The sequence below is a fragment of the Haliaeetus leucocephalus genome, unplaced genomic scaffold, assembly GCF_000737465.1.
Source record: "Haliaeetus leucocephalus isolate CR32 unplaced genomic scaffold, Haliaeetus_leucocephalus-4.0 Scaffold395, whole genome shotgun sequence".
NCBI classification, from domain to species: domain Eukaryota; kingdom Metazoa; phylum Chordata; class Aves; order Accipitriformes; family Accipitridae; genus Haliaeetus; species Haliaeetus leucocephalus.
The window spans coordinates 859,937-874,898 of NW_010972831.1; the positions used below are offsets into that span (position 1 = coordinate 859,937).

General features: G+C 53.8%; 1 protein-coding gene across 3 annotated transcripts in view; it reads left to right on the forward strand.

Moving 5' to 3' along the window:
- The window catches only part of ATP2A3 (ATPase, Ca++ transporting, ubiquitous), a 57,335-nt gene that overhangs the window by 8,072 nt on the left and 34,301 nt on the right, over positions 1-14,962 (forward strand). For all 3 annotated transcript variants that reach the window (XM_010573505.1, XM_010573504.1, XM_010573506.1), the window contains exons 2-5: positions 12,040-12,057; positions 12,474-12,556; positions 13,795-13,899; positions 14,653-14,791. In XM_010573505.1, the coding sequence (XP_010571807.1) occupies positions 12,040-12,057; positions 12,474-12,556; positions 13,795-13,899; positions 14,653-14,791 (345 nt within the window). The remainder of the gene's footprint in view (positions 1-12,039; positions 12,058-12,473; positions 12,557-13,794; positions 13,900-14,652; positions 14,792-14,962) is intronic.

Below are 14,962 nucleotides of genomic sequence, written 5' to 3' on the forward strand. Positions count from 1 at the left end.
CCCCCCCCCCCCCCCCCCCCCCCCTTGAGATTTTATATATATATCACATTTGAGATTATGTCTGTGTGTATATATATATATGTATTCCATTTGAGATTATATATATAAAAAAAAAAATATTTTTTTCCCCCCACACTAACATTTGCAAGTCACCATGGGACACCTTTGACTAAAAGACCCCTTTATGGAGGGGAAACAAAACACAGACAATAAAAAGATGTTTTTTCCCTATGAAGAGCTGACAGATCCATGCTGAAGGGTGAAGGCACTCGAGGACGAGTGACACCATGCTGGTGGCCCGGCCCAGCCGTGCGGCAGGGTCACCGTCACCATCAGAGGTGTGATGTTTTGGGGAGGAAATCCGCTTCTTGCTCTTGTGTGTCCCCTGTGCCCCTGGGTTCCTGTCCGCGGTATTTTTGCATCGGGTGTTTCCTGCTATTTAGCCACTATGTGTATTTTAAACCAGCGTGCGGGGGGGAGGCGGGGAAGGGATGTGAGTTAATTCGGACCGAAGGGCAGGGTTGTATGGGGCATCCTTGTCCGGGCGGCTGCGGAGCGGTGGGGGACGCGGTGCCAGGGGCAGTCCCGGCGCTGACGGGTTTTGCTCCATCCCGGTGGAAGCGCCTCCGGCGCATCCGTGTGGTCCGCAAAGCCACCGGCCGTGGCCACGCTGCTCCCAGGAGCTGGCTGGGAAAGCTGTCCCTTGTGCTGGGACCAGTCCCCGTGGCTGGTCCATGTCCTTCTGGGGGGATGGATGGCCAAAACGTGTTCGGTTTTGTGGGTTTTTTTCTTCTCATCTTATTGGAGAGAATTGCTGGAGTCCTTGCAGAGCCACCCTCCGAGCAAATGCAAGGGCTGTGTTTTGTATGTTATATATTTACTTTATTATACGGTTGTTTTGGGTTTTTTTGTTTTTTCTTCATCTGGTTTGGAAACTGTTTTTCTTGCATTTGTTGCTGATAAAAATCAGTTGGTTTTTGGGAGGGGTGCATGGGCGGGGGAGATTCTCTCTTCTGCTTCCTTTGCCACGGGGAGCGAAAGCACAGAGATCCTCCAGGAGGAACTCAATTAGCTGAGCAGTGACTCCAGCCCCTTCGGCAGCCGGCGATGGCCAGATCCCCAGGGATCTGCCCTGTAAAACGTCGGCTCAGCTGGATTTTGCTGAGCAGGCAGTGCCCGTCCCCAGGAGACAGGCAGCCAGGGTCGGGATAACCCTCCCTTTACGTGCCTGTTTGCACTTTTCTTTTTCCATTTTGCAACCTCCAAGTCAACAGAAGGTCTAAAATAAGGAAAATGTGGGGAGTGAGTGGAAAAATAAAAATAAAAAAGGCCAGCTCAGCGGTGTGGGGTGTCAGAGGGGAAGCGATGGACATGTGTCCCTGGCCCTCCCACTCCCCCCACTGCAGAGGGTTCCCCTTGGGGCACTGTGTCCTTTGGGTTTTTGCAGGTTTTCTGAGCTTTTGCACACTTTGGAGGTTAGAGACCTTCTGTTGCCTGCAGGTAAATGGAAACCCCATCAGAGGAGCAGGAGCGTTTTGATCTGCTCCCCTCTGGAGGGGAGTCCTGCAGTGACTTGGGAGAGATGGGGCTGCTCTGCAGTGCCAGCTCAGCCCTGTTCTGGGGCTCCTCTTCTACCTATAAAAGCCTAATTCAAATTATTCTTCCCTTTTTCACCCCTTTTTGGCATAAACATATGTAGATATCTGTGTATATATACATATATATAGGATGTTACCTATATACATTTGTGTATATCACGTATATATACATATATATAAAATATTTCATCCTTATACACAAATGTGTATAGGTACCTATGTGTATATATATAATACTTCATGCTTATAGACACGCACACAGATATTATACATAGTTGGAAGGAGATTATGGAAAAAGCCTAGATGGGACGCATGTTTCCAGGGATCTCTGAGTATCTCGCTCCAGGAAAGGAACTGCTTCAATTACACAGATATGTTTGATCCCCAAAGAGTTCATCCATGAAAAGTATTAATTGTCCAACTCGCCCCTTTTTCCCATCCAGAAGAACAGATCTTTTCTATCCTGCAGAAATTTTTTTCTTCTGATATAATCTAAACTAAGGGCAGCATAGACTTAATTTTCCATGAAAACCCATCCAAGAGGATTGCTGAAAATAGACCGTGCTCTGAGAACAGACACCAGAAAAAGCAAGTGTGTGTGTTGGGGCGGGGGGGAGCCAGGTCAGCCGGGGCAAGGAGTTCTGCAAAAAAAAATTAATAGTCTCAGTTTGAGTTAATTGAGTTGAACAGCAGCTCGTTAGTGCCTGTGTGGGTCAGGGTCAGAGGATGCACTGCCCTGCGGATACACGGGCTGTGTTTTATCAGCCTGATTTTATTTACCAGCAGGTGGGAGATGGGTTGAGATGCCATATTCAAACTTTCGAATTTCACAAAGGTTTGCCATGGCAGATGCATTTCCTCCAGAAAATAAACAAAAAGAAAAAAACCCCCAAACCTACCCCCTTTGGACCTCTGCGCTTTTAGGATGGAGTTGGCTCCCTTCGGCCCCGAGCTTGGGACAGGGTCTCCTATCAACCCAGCATGCAAAGTTTGGGTTTTCCTGATCCATAAATACACAGCCCAGCTCGTATGCTCTGGCTTGGCTACAGGTGCCAGCAGGATTGATTAAAACTTATCTATTAAAAGGTATCTGTTAAAAGATCAGCTTTTAGAGGGGTGAGAGTGAGCAGGTTCCTTGTCTTGGCAGGGAAAGGGAGAAAATGCTGTTTGGATTTAAAAGCAAGATCTTGTAGTTCTTTTTTTTTTTTTTTTCTTTTTTTTAATTGATGTTACTGGTTTGGGGCTTTGTTTTTGAGGGGTTTCCTCTTGCAGACCCCCGTGGGTTGGCTCTTACAGATGTCTCAGGAGTTGGGTCCACGCCGGTTGCAGTTCAGTCCAAAACCTGCCACGTGCAAGATGTCAAACAAAAAAGTGGCAAAGCAAATTGTTTGCTGGGCTGTGCCCTGGGTGCTGCAGAGTGAGCCCCTGTTTGAGGGAAAGGGAGGAAGTTTTATGTTGTTTTGTGCCGGCAGGTTGGTGCGGGAGGTGGGGTGGGATGTCAAAGGGCTTCCCCTCCCGCCGAGGGCAGGTTTGGGTTTGGTGTCGTACGCCGAGGCGGGTGCTGTACAGCGGGGAAAACGCTGGGGTTACAGCGGGGGGGGGGGGAGGGAACCCCTTCCCTGGCTGCCTGCTCCTGGGCCGGTGGGTGCTGGGTGTTTTAATGCTGAGAGCCCCTCGACCGGCTGGTCCCTAAGCCCCGCAGGGTGGTGGAAGGAATGTCCTCTGAGCAGGGATGCTGCCAGCGGGATATCCCTGAGCTGCTCGGTCCCTGCTGGATGCAGCAACCAGGAGCCACCCGTGCTTTCCGCAGCACTTGGCTAGTGGAATACTTAAGTTACATTTATTTTTATTATTTAATTTTATTCTTTTTATTATTTTATTTTTTATTTTATTGTTGTATTTTGCATGCCATACAAGTGTGATATTCTCAGTGGTTGCTTACAGCCTCATCGAAGATGTTTGGCTCAGTGTAAGCATTCACCGGATCCTCGGGGAGGCAGTTTTGGGGGATGCTCTTCCCCGCACTGAGCTGCGGCAGCCCTTTGCTGCATGCTGAGCAGCATCTCTCCTCCAGGAGCAAATGCATCCTACTTTGAAAATGCATTCTAGTCTCATTTTCTTACCTGCATTTTCAGCCCCGATATCCCTTTTTTTCCTATTTTTAAAGAAAAAAAACCCAAACACAGTCACACCTTGCTCTTCCCCAAGTCTCGCAGAATTCAGCTGAAAGGTGCAGCCCAGTTTTTGGCGCTGAAATTCCTTCCCTGGACCATGCACGTTTTTCCAGTGCCCGGCAGGGACGAGCGGATGAGCTGACCCGGCAGCGCGGGGCATCGCCGGGGCTCCTGGCACCTCCGCCTCCGCAGCTCCCTGTGTTTGGTTTCCTAAACCGTTCCCTGGCGCTGCCAGGAAAATGTTACTAAATTTTCTGTCGCCGGGTGTTGGACTCGCTGCGAGTGGCCTGTTTGTAGTGGCGTGTGGCAGTCCGTCATGCCCAGAGGGGTTACAAATTCGCCGTAGCGTTTTTCCCTGGCTGGGCTGGTGCTTTTCTGCCACTGGGCTGGGTCGGAGGGGTTTTGGCTCAGGGTGGCATTTGGGCATCTCATCTGTGATGTGGGGGGAAGCCGAGAGCTGAGCGGCCGAGGGAGGGCGGGAGGCTGCAGTGGAGCCCAAAAGGGTGAAAAAACATTACTGGGCAAAAATCCCCAATTTACTTAACACTTACCCCTGGGGTATCCATGGGAAATTAGCTGAAAAAATAGGTTTAGGGCATTAAAGGAAATAGAATGATATCTGTAGGGTACAAGAAGAGGATATACTGAAATTGCAGTGTGCCCCTCGGTTGGGGTTGTGGTAATTCTGGCAGAAGGTTCCCAAATGCAGCAGAGTCACTCCCTTGCCTTTCCCTCAGGTTCCGGAAAGGGTCTGCTTGAAGCAGAGATAAGGAGAAGCTAAAAAAAACCCAAAACAACACAACCCCAAAAGTAAAAAAACCACCCCAGCTTAAGCTTTATTTTATTTAAGCTCCTGTAATGGTTTTATTTTATTTTATTTTATTTTATTTTTTCCAAAACCTGTTACTATTTAAATGCAGATTTTTAGCTTTTCCACCCGGGAGCCGGAGCTGGAAATTCTTTCCACTGCGTTGGTGCAGGAGGGAACAAACCGCTGCTTTTAGTTTGCTCAAATAATCCATCCCAGGCTGGAGCCGCGGGTTTCCTCTGCCCCACTCCCTCCCACTCCCAAAACGATCCTGGGGAATCTGCTGTGGGTACTGGTGGGGAGAAGGATGGGGGGGGGGACGAGGCCACCGCTTGCAGCCCCATTTCCCCAGAGTTTTTTCCCTAAATTTCCCCAAGACTTTATTCTTGCAAATGCCACGTGGGCACTAGATCTGCAAGCCTGAGCGGTGGCTTCGTTTTTGGGGCCAAAATGGACAAAGTCTTCTCCCCTTATTTTCATAGCATTAAGAAAAGGAGGTGGGTTATTGGCGGGGAAACGGTTTGCTTTTCAGCATGGCACGGGAGGAGGATGCTCGGGGCCAGCCAGGCTTCGTGGGACCCCCTGCGCAGTGCTGGAGGGCAGCTCATGCTATCCAATGTTTAGGGGATGAGCCGTTTCCAAGAATAAAGGAAGGGAAGTTTGGGGTAGGGTGGGCGAGGTTTTCCTTATTTCTTTCACACAGCTCCTTGACCCATCAGTCCGATGCCACGCTCCCACCTCCGTCCCTGTTTCCCTCTACCCAGAGAGCAGGACGAGGTGGCGGTGGCTTATCCTTCAGCACGGGGACGTGCTGACATTCCGGGGAAGAGGAGATACCGCGGGACCAAATTTGCCTGGTGCTTCACGGCTGTTGAGGGGCACATCCAGGATAACTGAGTTTCCTATTCCCTGACCTGCTGAGATGAGCTTAGCTGGCCAGAAAAGGAGCAAATGAGCCTTTCAGCTTCTCCCCTCCAACCACAGGAGCGGGGCTGTGGGTGCCTGAATGCACCTATTCTGCCCTGGGACCCTGTCACCATCCTGGAGGGACCGATGGTGTTGGGCTGGGTTCAATACCGGTGGGTTTGGAAGAGCAGCGTGCGGGTAGGATGAGCAGTCGGTCTGGAGCCCTGTCTGCCGCGGGAAGCCCTGTGACCCAAACCAGGAATTTTTCAGGCTGATTTTATTGCCAGCCATTTACGGCATCCGGGTGCCAGCCAGAAAACCGGTTGGATCATTTCACCCTACAGCATCGCCTGGAAAATGGCAAGGACGTTTCTGGCCCTTAAAGCTCTGCTAACCATCCTCATGTGCCACCCCGCCAGCCCTCACCCGCCCCAGCCTGCCGCCATCCCCAGCGCTTCCTCTGGCCCCAAATTTGCTTATTTTTGGGGCTGTGGATCCCCCAGCCAGGAGAGGCACTGGGCTTTTGCAAAGCACGGGGCAGGGCTCGAGCAGGGATGAGCGCCGGGGGGTTACGGGAACAGCAAAAAAGCCGGTGTTTGCCGTGGGAGGGGGGTTGTATCTCGTTCCTTTCACCTTCCCGCCGCCTGCCTTTCAAAGCAGCCCCGAGCGAGCGGCTGTCGCGGGCAGCCAGCGTAACCCAAACTCGCCTGGCACGCAGGAAAAAGCAGCTGCGAGGCGATAAGCAAATAAGGTGCTGGGGGCCGGAGGTGCTTCCCCCACCGGCGGCACACCCAGGGCCACCACCGCCTTCGCTCGGGAGGGGAAGCACCCGCGGCTTTGGGACCAGCAAATCGGGGGTGATGGAGGACGCGGGAAAGAGCCGGATCCTCCGGGAGCGGGTCGTGGTGCAAAGCAGAGCTCGGCCGCGGCCGTCCGGTGTGGGGATGGGGATGGTCCCAGTGCTGTGCTTGCACCCATGAGGGGCTTTTTTAATGCGCGGTTAATTGCCGTTTTCCTTGGGTCGGCGCAGCTGGAGGCGCCGGTTGCCGCAGCCCGACGGGCTCACGTGCCGCGCACACGTGCCCGCCGCAGCTGCGCCCGCCCGGGGATGCGATTTCCGCGCGTGGGCGGTCGGTCGGGGCGCGCTGGCCGTCGTCGCTCTGCCCCCTCCCCGCCGGCCGACCCAGCCGTCGTCGCTCCGACGCCTCGGCCCCTCTCGCCGCGGTCGGGGTCGATGAGCCCCCCGCTGCCGTGGGGGTGCCCTGGGGGCAGCAGCCCACCCTGCCTGCTGTGATTCGGATGGATGGATGTTTTTTTTTGTTGTTAAATGGCTAATTCAGCTCTGTGGGGTGCTCGGCTCCCCATCTCAGTGCAATAGCACATGGTGCCCGTGGGTCCGGCTTGCCCTCCGGCCGGGGTGGGCTCCAGCAGGCAAAGGGGTGCCGGGGCAGGCGGAGGGTGAGACCTCAGCAACGCCTGGCTTGTTCTGCAGAAGGTGAAGCAACCTCAGAAAGTCCCTTTAGCCGCACGCCGGAGGTCCCGCTCTCCCCGAGCGGAGCCACGTCCTGCCTCGGCGCGTGGCCGGCGCCGGGGCGAGACGCGAAGGTGCAGCGCGGTCTCCAGGGATGCGGCGGCGTTCAGGAAACTCGGGTGTGAAGCTGCACGTAAAAGCAAAGCCCCCGTGGGTTAATTTAAGTAACGCACGGCCGAGGCACGTAGATAACTACGCTTTGTCCTCTGTGAACGTCGGGTAGCATTAGCACCGTTAGGCTTTGAGTGTTTGTCATCCCAGATAATGCTAAAACACCTGGGATTAGTTTGCAAACGCTGGCTTCTTTACACTTCTGCAGCTCAAGCGCAACCATGCAAGGCGATGAGCAGCTTCACGCCTCCATCCCCAGGCAGGATTTACACCAAGCAGGTGATGGGCTGAGCTTGCGTTAAAACAACCCAGCAAAGCCTCTCCCGGTTGTGCAATCCGTCAGTTTTGCAGAGTACCGGTGCTGTGCAGCAGTGACGGCTGTCACCGAGGATGAAGGAGAGCAGACGTCCCTCCGGGACGGGATCCTTCCAGCGCAGCCGGCTCTGGGAAAGGCAGCCAGTTAAAATAACAATTTATTCTGCCTGGTGTCTTGTGGGACAGTGGAAGGATCCCAGAGCAGCCCTGCCTGGGTTCCTGCTTTATGTCATGGGAGGGGGGCTGCTCTCTCCACTGGGGGTATTTTAGGGGTTTTCTTGCTCTTTTCACTACTCTCTTGGGCTCTTTTTCCTGCCTGTTGGCAAAGGCCGGGAATCGGATGCGTCCCTTGTTTTGCCCATCCATTTCGCCTTCCCTGCCTACGGAAAAAGAAATTAAAGGGAGGAAAAACAATTACAATGAGTTTACAACATAGATATATGGCTTGAAGGAAGTTATTTGGAGCAGAAAGCTGGGCCCAGGTGTGATGCTCATCGTTATCCCTCACAGTGGGCACCGTGCCGTTACCCTTCTCACATCACTTGCTGGCATAAGTGTTTCCCATAAGGGAAATCTGCTTTTATCCTAGGGACGCTCCTGGAATGGCAGGGAAAATGGTATTTCAGTGTTCACCCTGCAAGATGTTAGCTGTTGTGGGTCGCACGCCGGGTCTGAGAATGCACCAGGGTTTGCTTTGCCGTGCGCTGGGCTGGAGGTTTGTCACCTCGTGCCTCAGTTTCCCCAAAAGCAGAGTGGGATGCGATACCTCAATGCACGATGGAGAAATGCCGGCTGCTGTAGGGCTGTGCCACTCCAGGAATTTTTGATCCTGTTACAGCAGGAGAAACTCAAACGTTTCCTTAAAGCGACCCCAACGCCACCCTGTCGCATTTTATTTGTTTGCTTTGGCCCAGAAAGCGGCCAGGGTCTCCCTGGGGACACGAAGGCTGTCGCAGAGCCCCGGGGCGGCAGCCTGCACCCGTGCCGCCTCGCTCGTGGGTGGCACCCCTGTTTATTTACCTTTTCATCACCTGATTACTGTGCCCTGCCATGTTGCAGGCGCCAGCCCGTGGGCTGCCAGCCCTGTTTGAGTTGGCAGGAGCCGGAGATTAACCTCTGGCTAAAATAGCCCAACGCCAGCCCCACGTCTGCCCAGGGTGGCCGGGCTCGTCGCGTACCCTTAGAGCGTCTCGTATCGATATTTTGCAGCCCAGCTTGGGCCACGGTTAGCGTGTGATGTGGCGGCACAGCAAGGAAAGAAGTCATGATGCGACAAGCTCAGAGCAAGGTGCCAACCCTCAGCGGTCCCAGGAGCTGGCTGTACTTTGTGCCCCTGCAAGACAAAGCCCTGCGGGTCGGTGGGGCTGGGGCTGCCTGTACCTCTCCGCTCGATAACCCAGAGGAGAGCACGTTCTTCTGCCATTGGGAATGGTCCTGTGACATCCAGGCACCCATCGCTCTATTGTGGCATCTCTACTTCCTTGGCTCTGCTCTCCGAAGCCGCGATGCAGAAGAGCAGGAGCAGAGAAACTGCAGATGACGCGTCCGCAAGCTGCGGGTCCTGCACTGGGACCGCTCAGCTCAGGGAGCTGAAAATTTGTGGTGCGAGTGGGTGGCCCTGTTTTGGGATACTCTGAGCAACCATTATCACTTTCTGCCCTTGGTGGTGTTACTGCATTTGTCTTCTGGCCGTAATGGGGAGCTTGGGCACAGAGCAGGATGTCTGTGCTGAGCTCTGAGCCGCCGACCGAAGAAAAGGGCTATTCAGGTGCCGGCTGGGAGTTTCCATTTCAGCCCGTCTGTGCTCACTGTGTTGTCCCAAGGGAACTGCAGACTTGGGATTTTGCTGGTTCCCTGCCTGTGGCGGGTTTCCTGGCCGGGTGGAACATGGCGGCACTGCACCAGCTCTGCTGCCCTGCCTGGTGCCACGGGGCTGACTCACATAAGACTTGGGTTTTGGCGAGTAGCAAACCCTCTTATTTCTAGTGAGATTTTGGAAGGGAGAGGGAGAGGCTTCAGCCCCAAACATTCCTGTTTTCTGGTGGGTTTCGATCGATTCAGACCCAAAACCGTGAGTTTATTGTGACTTTCTGCCCTTCTTCTCTGGGTATTTGGTGCAAAGTGGGTGCTGGGCTGCCACATGAAGGGCGATGGAAGGAGTCACTGGTGGCAGGGGAGATGCCTGGTTCTCAGTATACTCAAAATTGGGTTTTTTTGGGGAGGCGTCTGCAGCAGCATTGCTATTGTTTGAGGTTTGGTGACAGCGACGGCATAGTGTCACTCTGCCACCGGCGGTATTTCGGCTGGCTGCCCCGGTGCACGTGTTTCCTCCCGAAGTTCACGGAAACCTGTTTTCATCCTTTAATCAAGAGCTCATGCAAAGTCCCTGCTCTGCAAACGGCGTCGCTGTGGCTCTTCATGCAAACACTGGGCAGGAGAAGCACTAAGAGGAACGCGGCGTTTCGGGTGGCTGCTCGGGGTGGAAAGTCACCCCTGGGCACCCTGGCAGAGCCAAGACCTGCAGGAGCCCCAACCGCCTCCCTCGGGGCACCTGCCTGCCCCCAGCCCTCTCACCTCGCACGTTTGCACCCTTAAAATGGAGCCTGGATGGAAATAGCAGCAGCAGATCTCTTCTACTTTTAATTTTGGTGGCTCTCTGGGCTGGGGAGAGGAAGCCGGGGGTGGAGAGGAGCCGGCTGCAAAAGGGAGAAGAGCCACTTTCCTTCTGACGCGCTCTGCAGAGTGATACGAAGCATTGAAGCCACTCCAAGATTACATTTTTTTTTGCTATAAGAATAATTATAGGTGTTACGTACTGGTCTGTTTCTCGCAACGGCAGGGGATCAGAGTAGCCTTATCTAGGAGAGACATGAGTTTAAACCAACTCGTAGTAAGTGTGTCTGTGAGCCCTGAGGAGCTGGTATGGTTTGACATGTAAACATGTTCAGGCTTCTTGTTTTCACTGGTTTGTTCAGTGAAGGTGGGTTTGGGTTTGGTTTTTGGTTTGGTTTTTTTTTTCTTTTCTCTGAATGAAAATAGATGATGGAAAACAGCTGAGCAGGTTTCGCTTCCCGCTCTCGCTCAGGGTTCCACGCTGGGGGTGGTTGGAGACAACGCCACATTTGGTCCAGCAACGGGTCATCAAGCGTGTCTGCCTTGGGCCAATTCCTCTTGAACTTCAGCCAGTCCCTTATTCCCTCCTAGAAACACAAGGAGTTGGAAGAACATATTACTTTATTATCACCTCATGGGGCACAGAAGTAGGTGGCAGACAGCAGAGGCTTTGCGACAGCTCTTTGGGAGGTTTCTGCCTGAATTTTTCCCCCGTTGGAAGGTTTGGGGTTGGGCTTTTCTGTCCGGTCCCCTCCTGCCCCGGAGCACCAAAGGATGGAGGCAGCGGGTACCTGCCCTGGTGCCGTGTCATCTCGGCGCTGGTACCCCGCTGTCCCTTGCAGCACCGTGCGATGCCTTTGAGGCACCAGCACAGCCCTCACGAGGGTTTGCTGATGCATGGCTATGGCTTGGGTTTCCCCATCTCCAGCAAGAAGTGCTGTGCTCAGCGAATCCTGGATTTCCTTTTCCGTGAGACAGCTGCAATGTCCCTGTTTCCCCACGTTGGGCAGTTGGCCGAGGTTTTGGTCCGGCTGCCAGCTCCCCGGGAGCTGCTCTACAGGCAACCAAGGGATTCACCCTGAATGCGGGAACACTGGGTGCAAATGGAGATTAGCACCCATCAGCAGCGAAAACCAGGGGGGTCACTCCTGAGCCCTCCCTGGGTGCAGGACCTTGCAGTCCTCGGCCAAACCTTGCCCACGGCAGGGCCAGCGCGTCCATTACTGCGCGGGTGAGGAAGCAGGAGCGATGCCCTTGGTGGGTACTGGGGTTTGTGCATTGCCCAGCAGCCGTGGGACCCTTCGGTGCGTGTGGCGTGCAAAGGTAGTGGTCATCCCACGGGGACGTGAGAGTCTTGGAGAGACCATGGTGGGTGTTCGGGAGCTCCTGGGGTTTTTTTGGGGTTGTGCAGGTGACTGCGTTCGGGTTTGGCTGGGAGCAGCGTGGCTGGAGGCTCTGCACCCACCGGGGCGGATTCGGGAGGATGGCTTGGACCAGCTGAGCATCAGCTTTGGATTCCTTTCCTAGAGCGTTGCAGGCTGTAAAGTACAACTGGTTAATCGGAAACGTGGTCTGAAAGTTACAGTCCCCAGTGGGTCCGTATTGGGTTTCTGGCAGGGTGTTTTACGGCATGGTTGGACCTCTGTGTCCTGGATTTGGAGAGGGCAGCTCCTGAGGAGTATTTTTTAGGCAGGCTGAGTGCAGGAATAAATGCTGCCAGAGCTGCTTGCAGCAGGGAAATGATGTTTCCCTGGTGCGGGGAGCATCCAGTGCTGCTTACTTGGTGTTAGACTGAGAAGTTTGAGGACAAGCTGTCTTGGTGTGGGAATATGTGCGTAACAAGTTGCGTTTTGGGGTCCTGAATGGACTGCTGGGGCATAAGGGAAGGGATTGCTAGTCTGTGCCCAAATCACTAATTAATCTTTTTATTTTTATCAATTTTTACTTTGTTACGCTCGCTGGGCTGTCGATGAAAACCCACAGAGCTCCCTGCAGAAGAAGGTAAGTCATGGGCTGGAAGTGAGGGTGAGTATGTGCCTTGAGTCTGAGTGGATAGTGCTGAGGTTGAGGAGGGGGGAGTCTCTGGGGTCTTTTAATCCCAGAGAAAGCTGGGCTGACAGCAGAGCTTTCCTGTGATGGCAAGGCTACCAGCTGCGAATGGAAACACAGAGGATTTGGTGAAATCAGTAAAACCAGGCCAATGCCAGAAATGAAGGTGTTTAATATTAGAGAGAAAAATCCCCCGTTGCAGCGCTTGATGTCCTCACTAGTGCCCATGGCTGACGGGCACTGGAGCAGCTCTGCTGCAAGCCAGGGACGGGGTCCTGTTGGTTTTAGTGGCCTCAGTGCTCTAAATTACCCATCCTCTGGGGTTTTTCTGAGCACTGACTGTGCTTGGCTTCATGTTTTCCCACCAGGAAAGTCCCTCTGGGAGTTGGTGCTGGAGCAGTTTGAAGATCTTCTTGTCCGCATCCTTTTGATGGCAGCTTTTCTGTCCTTCGTAAGTACCCCAGGCTCGGGGTGGGCACCTTCCAGGGCACGAACGGACCAGGGTGGCAGGTGAACAGCAAAGGAGCCAGAGGAGGGTGCATGTTGGATGGAGGTGAGGTAGCAGCAGTGCAGTGGTTTGCTAGGGTATCATGACAATATCATTTTATCTGTTTAAAAGATGAGACTGTAGGATTTTTCAGTAATGCTGTCAGCTCAGTTTTGCCCACAATCTACCTTGGGAGCAGCTCTGCATAAGGAGATGTTTCCCCACCGAGCTTCTGGAGAATTACTTATTTTTTGAGTATACTCAGGGTGGTTGGCAGCGGGATGGCAAAGCCGAGTCTTCTGTCCCCTCCTTTCGGATACGACTTGTGGGCAGATAAGGAAGGAGGCTGGTTGCTTGTGAGGTTCAATATGTTCCCAAACCAACACGCAATGACCTGTTTGTTGGTGAGTTTGCAGAGCTGTTGCAATCTGCTTGATGGCCGAGTCTGCCGTGGCGGCTCTGCTAATCGGTAAAGCAGGTGTGAAGCCCTGTGTCGGAGGTCCTTTGTGCCAGTGCCTCTGCCGCAGAGCAGCAAGGTGTTGCTGTGTTGACACAGCGCGGGTCGACAAGCAGTTAAATGGAGTGAAAACATTTGTGTGTGTGTGTGTGTGTGCTTCATTTGTATTATTGTATGAGGTCTTTGTGGGATGGAGAGGGGGCTCAAGATGGTAAGAAGCCACAAGGTCAGTCCCTGCTCTGCAGAGCTGCTCTTACTACATCAATTACTCACATTGCATCGCTTAACTTCTGCCCAGGAGGGGCTTCTCGGAGGCTGACCGTGCTGCAGACAGCGACCGCAGTGGCTGCCCAGCTGTTGCCGGCAGCGTCTGAGAAGCGGGCAGTGCTGCCCTGTCTCCCCACTCATCTGCTCATGGCCATGGTCTCCCCATGGGCGTACTAAACAAAACCAGATGCTTTTCTGGTGCAAATACTCATCCAGGCTTCACATGGCCATTTGCTCCAGCCCTGCTCATTTGGTGCATTAGGTTATCCCCAGCAGAAGAGTGGAGGCACCCGAGTTGAGCACTGGGATATGGCAAGTCCACACATGGCTTTAACCCAGCCGTGGGGCTGGCCACTGCTCTGGGTTGTCTTCGCTCCAGCAAACACCATGTGTTGGTTGGCTCTTGTTTCCATCCTTCTTCTTAAAATGTTGGCACTTGTTGTTTCAACCACATTGTGGTCCTTCTCTTGCCTACCAGATCCTGGCCTGGTTTGAAGAAGGAGAGGAGACCACGACGGCGTTCGTGGAGCCCATCGTCATTATTATGATCCTGATCGCCAATGCCGTGGTGGGTGTGTGGCAGGTAAGTCGCAGCCCCCCCGCCTGCCCCACAGGTCTCTGCTCCACATGGCTGAGATGCTTCCTTTGAAGGTCTGGTTGCTTCTTGCTATTGGAAACTCATTTTTCAAAGGTTCAATTTTCACGTTGACTCTGCTGCCCCATGCCCCAGCACAGATGCTCAGTCACTGGCTGCCTCTTGGCTCATTCCTTCAGTCTTTCTTTGGCAACTTTTGCAGTTTGGAGTTTAGGATCTTGCACTTATTTGCCATCCAGACAGACGCTGCTTGTCTCCTGGCTGTGGCCAAATGAGTTTTCCAAGGGAAGCTTGTTGTCCTGTCCACCAGAAAGCTGCCGTGACTGCTGCCCCTCGCCTCGCTGTATCCCTCCTGGGGGACGAGCAAACGCCTCAGCCAGCAATGCTCCTCCTCTTGTATATATTCACTTTAAGGCCATTTATTTATCTGCAGCTTGAGCTGAGGTGGGGTTGCTGGGTGGGGAAAAACACATCTGGGTGGGATATGCTGCTTCCCAAACCAAGAATGAGAAAATCAAGCCCAAAAGTCCATGCGGTGTCCAGGACCTGGTGTGATTTAAGCCAGCAGGGACCATTTCAGAGCAGCTGAAGAAGATGCAGCACTTGCCCCATCCATGGTGCGAATGGACACCAAAGCCAAGGCTGGGGTTTGGGTGCTCCTGACTTTGCAGCGGGTGAGGAAGGAGCCTGCCGGCCTGAGCAACCCCACCGCCGGCAGCTCTGCTCCTCTTTTGTTTGCAGGAGAGAAACGCCGAGAGTGCCATCGAAGCCTTGAAGGAGTACGAGCCCGAGATGGGGAAGGTGATCCGTGCCGACCGCAGCGGGGTGCAGCGGATCCGTGCCCGGGACATTGTCCCTGGGGACATCGTGGAGGTGGCAGGTAGGGTGCCATCACCCCAGGGCACGGGGTGGGATGGGGAGGTGGTGCTGGCTGGGGGGGCTTTGGTGACCGGCACCCCATGGTCCTTGTGGCAGGAGGGCTCTGCCGTGGTGTCCGGGCGCATCTCCTCCAGAGGCACGGCCGCTGAGTCACCTTGCCGGTGTACACTTG